General features: G+C 50.7%; 1 protein-coding gene across 2 annotated transcripts in view; it reads left to right on the top strand.

Moving 5' to 3' along the window:
* The first annotated feature begins 2,729 nt into the window (after positions 1 to 2,729).
* LOC111820004 (involucrin-like) overlaps positions 2,730 to 8,006 on the top strand; it is a 6,532-nt gene continuing 1,255 nt past the window's right edge. Inside the window, exons 1-3 of one of the 2 annotated variants that reach the window (XM_023728408.1) lie at positions 2,730 to 3,019; positions 6,687 to 6,746; positions 7,606 to 8,004. In XM_023728408.1, the coding sequence (XP_023584176.1) occupies positions 3,005 to 3,019; positions 6,687 to 6,746; positions 7,606 to 8,004 (474 nt within the window). In that variant the 5' untranslated portion in view covers positions 2,730 to 3,004. The remainder of the gene's footprint in view (positions 3,020 to 6,686; positions 6,747 to 7,605; positions 8,005 to 8,006) is intronic. The other variant, XM_023728409.1, reaches the window with a different exon arrangement.

Consider the following 8,006-nt stretch of genomic DNA (forward strand, 5'->3'; position numbering starts at 1 on the left):
CTCTGTTCTTTGGGCTCTATAATTTGCTGCAATGCCTCACAGAACTCACAAATTGTATAAAGGAAATGGCTCATGCTGTTGTGGAGGCTGGCAAGTCCCAAATCCGTGGGTCAGGTGTAGGCTTCTCCTGACTCACGTGGCCGCAGGGGCGAAGGAACCAAAATTGGCAGGCCAGATGACAAGGCTGCTGGCTCACAAGGCTTTGGATGCTGGCGAATCAGGTTAGACAATAGTCTGATGGCCCATGGGGCTGCTGAAGTTGGGGAATCCCAGAATCGGCTGGTCAGGTGGCAGGCCGCTGGTTTAAGTCCCAAGAACCGGAGGTAAGACAATGATTCAGGATTCAGGTGCAGAGAGAGTGAGCCCCACCAGAGCACCCACATATATACCTTGGATGTAGGCCACACCACAGGGAAGGGGATAACTTGAGTAAGGGTGGGACTCGACTCATGCCCTCCTGCAAGACTATGACTCAAGATACACCCCACACCAATCCTACCTCATTAACACATTAAAAAAAAAACAAATCAACCCCATTCTGACTCATGGCAACCGTATAGGACAGAGTAGAACTGCCCCATATTGTTTCCAAGGAGGGGCTGATAGATTTGAACTGCTGATCTTCTAGTTAGCAGTCATAGCTCTTAACCACTGTGCCACCAGGGCTCCCACTAAGGTATAGAGGTTAGGATTTATAATACATAAAATGGAGGATAATTAGGATAATTACATCGGACCACAAAACAGAAGACATCCATACAATACTAGGAATCATGGCCTAGGCAAGTTGACACATAACCCCGAGCATCACTAGTTCCATATTCCTTATTTGCATAGTCCCACTCAATCATTGTATGTGAGTCACAAAGACCATGGCTGGAGGGGCCATATGAAGGAATTCGTTGCACCACAATGAGTTTCTTTCCTTGGAGAGCAAAGCGAGGTGTATTTGCTGCTATCGGCATTAAAAGTAACATCCAAGATGGAGAAGACAGTTGCTGATATTCTGATTGCTGGTGTGTGTAATCTCATCTGGTGAAGGATTTCCGTCTTTAGTATCATTGAAACAAATAAACAGAAACGATCACCACAATAAAGTCATCAAGTTTTGTGAGGAATGCTTTTCAGCAATGATAAATGACATTTATGTTATTCTGCAAAGTCATTAAAATTCTTTACCTACAAGAAAATAAATTTAAGAGCAAATAGATGAGAAAAAACTCGTTGCCGCTGAATCGATTCAGACTCATAGCGACCCTATAAGACAGAATAGAACTGCCCCACAGGGTTTCCAAGGAGTGGCAGGTGGATTCCTACTGCTGACCTTTCAGTGAGCAGTCTTGGCTCTTAACCACTGTGGCGCCAGGGCTCCAACAGATGAGAAGTACCCTTGAAAATCAGTTCTAACTGGTGCAACAATTAGAAAATTTAAGTAATAATCATACAATATTTTAAGGAAACTTAGCCTAACAATGTGGGAGTTAATTGGAATTTGACTTGGATTTTACCTAAGAAGGTCATGAAATGCAATGTTTCCTAAGGTTATGAATTAGCTTGTCAAATATATTTTTACCCTTATTCATAATAAAACTATTGCGTATTTTAAAAATTGCTGAATTGATGTATTTTTTTAAAAAGAGGTCTTTTGCAGCATATTTGCCCGATGCAATACGTTGCTTGATTTCTTTTTTTTAATTTGTGATTTAGATGAAGGTTTACAGAGCAAATTAGTTTCTCATTAAACAATTAATACACATATTGTTTTGTGACTTTGGTTGCCAACCCCGGGAAGTGTCAACACTCTCTCCTTTTTGACCTTGGGTTCCCCATTTCCATTCATCCAGCTTTCCTGTCCCCTCCTGCCTTCTCGTCCTTGCCCCTGGGCTGGTGTGCCATTTAGTTTCAGATTATGGTTGAGCTACATGTATTATTGTTTGTTTTATATGCCTGTCTAATATTTGGCTGAAGGGTGAACCTCAGGAGGATTGGTGTATGTTTTGCTGTGTATATTTTCAACAGCAATAAAAAGTGGAGACGAGAAGTCGAAAAAAAAGTCATTAGAGTACAATGAAATAATAAAAGCTTCCAAGTACTGACTAAGAAAAAGAACAAAAGAAAACCAAAAAACTTGTACACAAATGTTCATAGCGGCATTATTCATAACAGGCAAAAGGTGGGAACTTGTACAGGACACGGCCCAAGTGTCCTTCAGGCAGTCACATCATTGCCAGCCACTCCTGCAGTGTGTAGGTGGTGGTCTCGGGGCTGGGGTCCCACCTTCGTGGTCTTGAAGGTCCCACTGCATACTGAACCGAGAAGGTAGAGTGGAACCTTCTCTGGGCTTTTAGCTGGGATGTAGCTCCGTGCAAGGGACCCAGTCAGCCTTAACCTGTACTCTGACCTCCACCTGGCTGCCTTCCCTGTCCTCACCTCCTTTCCCAAGTCTGGACTTTCCCTCTGCCCCTCTCCTCTCTCAGACAGAGGGGGTTGGGGGAAGCAGCCCCTTCCTGAAAGCTCAGAGACTGGAAGGGCCAAGGTCAGGGATTGAGATTGTAAGACAAGTATCCTCACCCTTCATATGCCCCTTGGTCCTCTGTCTCTCTCTCTCTCTCTCACACACACACACATACACACACACACACACACACTCAGCTCTGCCTCCTGCTTTGAAGAGGCTCCACCCTCACCAGCCCCTCCCTCTGCTACACTTAACTCAGCTAGCCTTGCTTTGGGGGCAGAAACCTCAGCTGGGTTTTGTGCACATTGGAAGGGGAGGAGCCACAGAAGGTGTCTGTCTGGTGGAGGAGAAGGTGACTGTCCCAGTGGAGGCCTGGAATCCTCCAGGGGCAAGATCGGGCTTGGTTGTGGTGACATCCCAGTGAGGGAGCTGAGGGCACTGAGGCCTGAGGAACTCCCCAGGAGGGGAGGAGAAAAAGTCCTTGCTCACTTCTCCTCACACCTGTCCCTCCTCACCAGGCACTGGCTTCTGAAACGCTGAGCCACCATGGAGTCCCCCCAGGTGAGTAAGAGCAAGTGATGAGGGGATGGTGGGGCATTGGAATCCCATTTCCCCAGATTGCACCTCCCACCATCCCTGCTGATCCCTCCATATAGATCCTCCAGGGCCATGGGTGGTACCTGGGGGGCTGAGGTCATAGGCAGGGCTGGCTTCTGCCCAGGTCCCCACCCTCAGAGCTCCCCACGCTTGGTTGGTCTAATGCTCTGCTGTCAAAATCTTGATATTCTGAGTAACTTTTGACAAAGGACCCTGTATTTCATTTTGCTCTGGGTCCCACAAATTATGTAGCCAGTCCTGGTTACGGGGTCAGAACTTTGGTCTTGGAGGTTAATTATGGGGGGTAACTCCTTTAGTGTGTGTGTGAGGAAGCATGTCATTTGTGTTCATTTCCGGGTGTGTGTGTGTCTGTGTGTGCAAAGTCATGTGCTTTAGATATTTCTGTGTGTGTGTGTGTGTGTGTGTGTCATGGATAGTCATGGGAGCCAAGTAACAATGAGTACTTGTGGGATAAGGGAGTTATTTTAGAAGTCAGATCTGCATGGTTCTGGGGGAGCTGGGAATGGAAGGTCTGGAAGGGAGTTGGATTTTGGAAGAATCACCAGTCCCAGAAGCCCCTTCAGACCTGGTCAAGCCTGGAGGGTAAGGGTGGGCAATGCTTTGGAGAGCTTTCCTTGAAGCTTTTCAAGCTCCACTCCAGTGCCTGGGTGGGGCTGGGGCCGCTCAGTACTGACTCAGGAGCTATCTGTCTCTCCCTTTTGGAGCGCCTCTGACCCCCTATCTCCTCCCTGCCTTCTGCACACCCATGAGGTTGGCCAGATGCCCCAGGGAACTCTGAGACTTGTGCTACTGTGGTCATCCAGGGCCTAATGACTGCCGTGGTTCCTAGAGGGTGGCCTGAAGAGCAAATAGCTCCCACTGGCCAGTGCGTTACTTCCTTTGCCCTATACCCTGAGTTGACAGTAAAGCGCTATAGCTGATTTGAGGTGACTAAAATTGTTTGTATCGTCAGGGCCAGGCAGATTCTGGGGGTGGCCCTGACCACCCAGGCTATCTAGGAGCCAAGTGCTTCTGGCCACCAGATTGGGGCCCTTCCATGTGAGCTCACGGAGAATCTGTGGGGTACCTCCCACCTCTGAGGGTCAATTCAGTTGTTGGAGGGGAAGGTAGGGCCCCTAAGGCCTGAAGATTGGCAGTCAGAAACAGCAGCTGGATGCAAAGTGGACTGTGCTGCGCACCCCAGCTTCTCTGTCACCATCATATGAAGAATGGCTACAGAAATGACTTCTGACTCCCAGCCCCGCGCAAGTGCCTCTCTAGGCCAAGTCTCACTGGGACCATAATCCATTGCCGTCCCGTCGATTCTGACTCATAGTGACTCTATAGGACAAAATAGAACTGCCCCATATAGTTTCCAAGGAGCACCTGGTGGATTCAAACTGCCAACCTTTTGGTTAGGACCTGTAGCGCTCAACCATTACACCACCAGGGTTTCCGCTGGGACCATAGACGGTGGCATATCTGGGAACCAGAATTCCTAGCTTAACCAGCTGACCCAGCATGCCCACCACACTTTGCGTATGTCTGTGTGTGCACAATGAGAGCCCACCTGTATGTAAGGGAGTGTGTGTATAGGTGTGCAAATAACTTGTCTCTGAGAAGGGGGAACATATAACAGCCTGAGTGCCATTGTTACCAAGACAGATAAACATTGTTGACGAGGCTCTGAGGACCAGAATGGTAAGAAGTTCTTTCCCACTTCTGTCAGCTCTGGGCTATGATTAGGAGGGTAGGGAGGGGGTTCTACTGTGTGACCCCGAGGACATTCAGGGCCACCTGAGACCCAGGAGGGAGAAGGATCAGGTTGTTTTATCCACTTCTGCCTTTCTTCACAATACGAGATTTTAGACAGATTCTATGATACAATCGAAAGTTCACCTTGGGGACATGGATAGGTGGGTCATTGGGTCGCTTGTATCTGGCTCCAGGTCAGATGCCCCACCACCCTTCTCCCCACAATTTGGGTGGAGTGGGTGGCTTCATGGTGATGGTGCTACTTGAGGTTTCTCATCCCTTACACTGGACACATTCTCGAACATCCACTAACTGCTCAAGACACACCTGTGTGGCAGATGTGTTCACTGGTGAGGGATATGGAGGCCCGGGGAGGCTGGGGGTTGTCCAATCTCACAGCATGTGGACACAGAGCAGGGGCTGCCAGGTGTCTGGTCCCAGGTACCTGGGTCTGGACCCCACCTGTGTGGGGAGAAGGGACAAGGAGCTGAGAAAGGGCTGGAGCCTGATTATAAGGTTCAACACCTGAGAGGCTCAGGAGAGTGTTTTGTTATTGTTGTAGGTTGCTTGTCTAGTCCGTTCCATTCATGGCCACCCTCTTCTCCCCTCTACTTTACCATCATCCCATCTCCCCTGGATTTAGGGGCGGGCCTGTGCGCGGCATAGCCACCCTGACAGAAAGGGGGTCCCAGGGACTTGATGCAAGGGCAGAGCATTAAGAAAGGGGGGATAGGCCTTGGTCACAGGCACTCCCCGTGGAGGAAGGGAAGCACCAGTAAGGGGAGGGCTCCCTCCCTGTCCCCCACCCCCACCCCCAAGTAGGAATTCCCTGTCTGGGGAGGAGGCTGCCTGTGCACTTGAGGATGTGGGCAGGGGCTGAGGTCCCAGGAGGCCTCGGCCTCAAGGACTGGGGACATTTCTGTTGGCCAGTCTCCCACTCCCTTCTCTGCCAGCTTCTTCAGCCCCTGATAGGAATCAACTCTTGAGTCTTACAAAGACCATCCCCCTCCAGCCAACTGTGAGCCAGCTAGAGGAAATGGGGGCCAGGGACCCCAACTAATGACTGCCCTGGTTCCAGGTGGGTGGCCTGGAGAGCAAATTACTCCACTGTCCTGTGTGGAGCTTCTTTGCCTTATACCCTGGGCTGACAATACAGTGCTATTGCTGATTTTGGGTGACTCAAATTGTGTGTAAAATAGGCCGGGCTATTTCTGGGTGTGACACTGACCACCCAAGCTATCCAGGAGCTAAGCGCTTCCAGCCACAAGATTAGGGCCATGGCGAGTTTTGGCGGTGTTCTGAGGCCCATGAGCCCGCAGGATCAGCAGTCTGGGGCAGTAGCAGGATGCAGTGTGGACTTCACTGGGCACCCCTTCTTCTCTGTCACCATCACAGAGAGGAATGGCTAAGAAATGACTTTTGCCTCCCAGCCCCCACAAGTTCCTCTCTAGGACAACTCTCGCTGGGACCATAGATGGTAGGATATCTGAGAACCACAGTTCCCGGTTTAACCAGCTGACTCAGCCCTCCCACCATGATGTGCATATGTCTGTGTATGCACAGTGAAGGCCCACCTGTATGAAGTGTGTGTGTGTGTGTGTGTGTGTGTGTGTGTGTGTATGTGTGTATAGGTGTGCATATAACTCGTCTCTGGGAAGGGGGAACATATTGTCCCTAGTGTCATTGTTACCTCCACAGATAAACATTGTTCATGAGGCTCTGTGGACCAGAACGTTAAGAAGCTCTTCCCCATGTCTGTCAGCTGTGGGCTGTGAAAGCGGGGTGGGGTTTGAGTTCTATTGTGTGATGCTGAGGGCATTCAGAACCACTTGGGACCGAAGGATCAGGCTGTCCCAACTTTTGCCTCTTTTCACAGAATGAGAATTCAGACGAACACTCTGATACAATCGGAAGTGAACCCTCAAGATCTGAAGAGGTGAGTCATTGTGTCCCTCATATCTGGCTCCAGGTCAGGTGTCCCCACCCCCTTGCTCCCCACAATAAGGGTGGAATCGGTGGTTTCATGGTGATGGTGCTACCTGAGGTGTCTCATGTCTTACACTAGACACATGCTCACACATCCACGAAGTCCTCAAGACACACCTGTGCAGAGGTGAGTGCACAGGTGAGGGATACTGAGGCCCGGGGAAGCTGAGCGGTGTCCATTTCCACAGCATGTGGACAGAGAGCAGGGGCTGCCGGGTGTCTGGTCCCAGGCACCTGGGTCTGGATGCCACCTGGGTAGGGAGGAGGGACAAGGAGCTGAGAGTGGGCTGAGGCTTGATTATAATGTTCAACACCAGGGCAGCTGGGGTGAGTATTTTGTTATTGTGGTAGGTTGCCTGTCTAGTCCATTCTACTCACGGCCACCCTCCCCTCCCCCCTGCTTTACCATCACCCCAGCTCCTCCTGATTTATGGGCTGGCCTGTGTGTGGCACAGCTGTCCTGACAGAAAGGGGGATTGCCCGAGAGCTCAGAGGTGGGCGCTCGGGCTGGCACTGCCTCCTGCCCTCAACTCAAGACATGGATGGAGCCTGAGTGTGCCTGGAGCCAGGCCAGAAACCCTCCTGGAACAGTCAGATACAGCCATGGGGGCGGGAGCCTCGGGGCCAGCTCCCTCCTGTCTGCAGAGCTGTTGCAGGGAAACAAAGGGCATTCCCATGTAGGGCTTCTGCAAATGGGTCTTCTGTTTTCCCAGAGGCCCACCAGCCTGGGGGGCCTCAGCTGGATCAGGGCCTGGGGTCATACCTATGCAGCCCATATCCTGACCCTGACCCGTCTTCCATCTCCACAGGACTCGGCTCGGTCTCCTACCGAAATGCAGCAGGACTCACTTGAACGCGAAATACCGAAGGAGTCAGTTGAAATACAGGTGCAGTTAGTTGAAATGCAGCAGCAGCTAGGTGCAATCCATCAGGAGTCAGGTGAAATGCAGCAGAAATTAGGTGCAATCCATCAGGAGTCAGGTGAAATGCGGCAGAAGTTAGGTGCAATGCAGCAGGAGTCAGGTGATGTGCGGCAGCAGTTAGGTGCAATCCATCAGGAGTCAGGTGAAATGCAGCAGAAGTTAGATGCAATCCAGCAGGAGTCAGGTGACATGCGGCAGCAGCTGGGTGCAATCCAGCAGGAGTCAGGTGACATGCGGCAGCAGTTGGGTGCAATCCAGAAGGAGTCAGGTGAAATGCGGCAGCAGTT

Source organism: Trichechus manatus, unplaced genomic scaffold (assembly GCF_000243295.1).
Source record: "Trichechus manatus latirostris isolate Lorelei unplaced genomic scaffold, TriManLat1.0 scaffold00024, whole genome shotgun sequence".
In the NCBI taxonomy this organism is placed as follows: domain Eukaryota; kingdom Metazoa; phylum Chordata; class Mammalia; order Sirenia; family Trichechidae; genus Trichechus; species Trichechus manatus.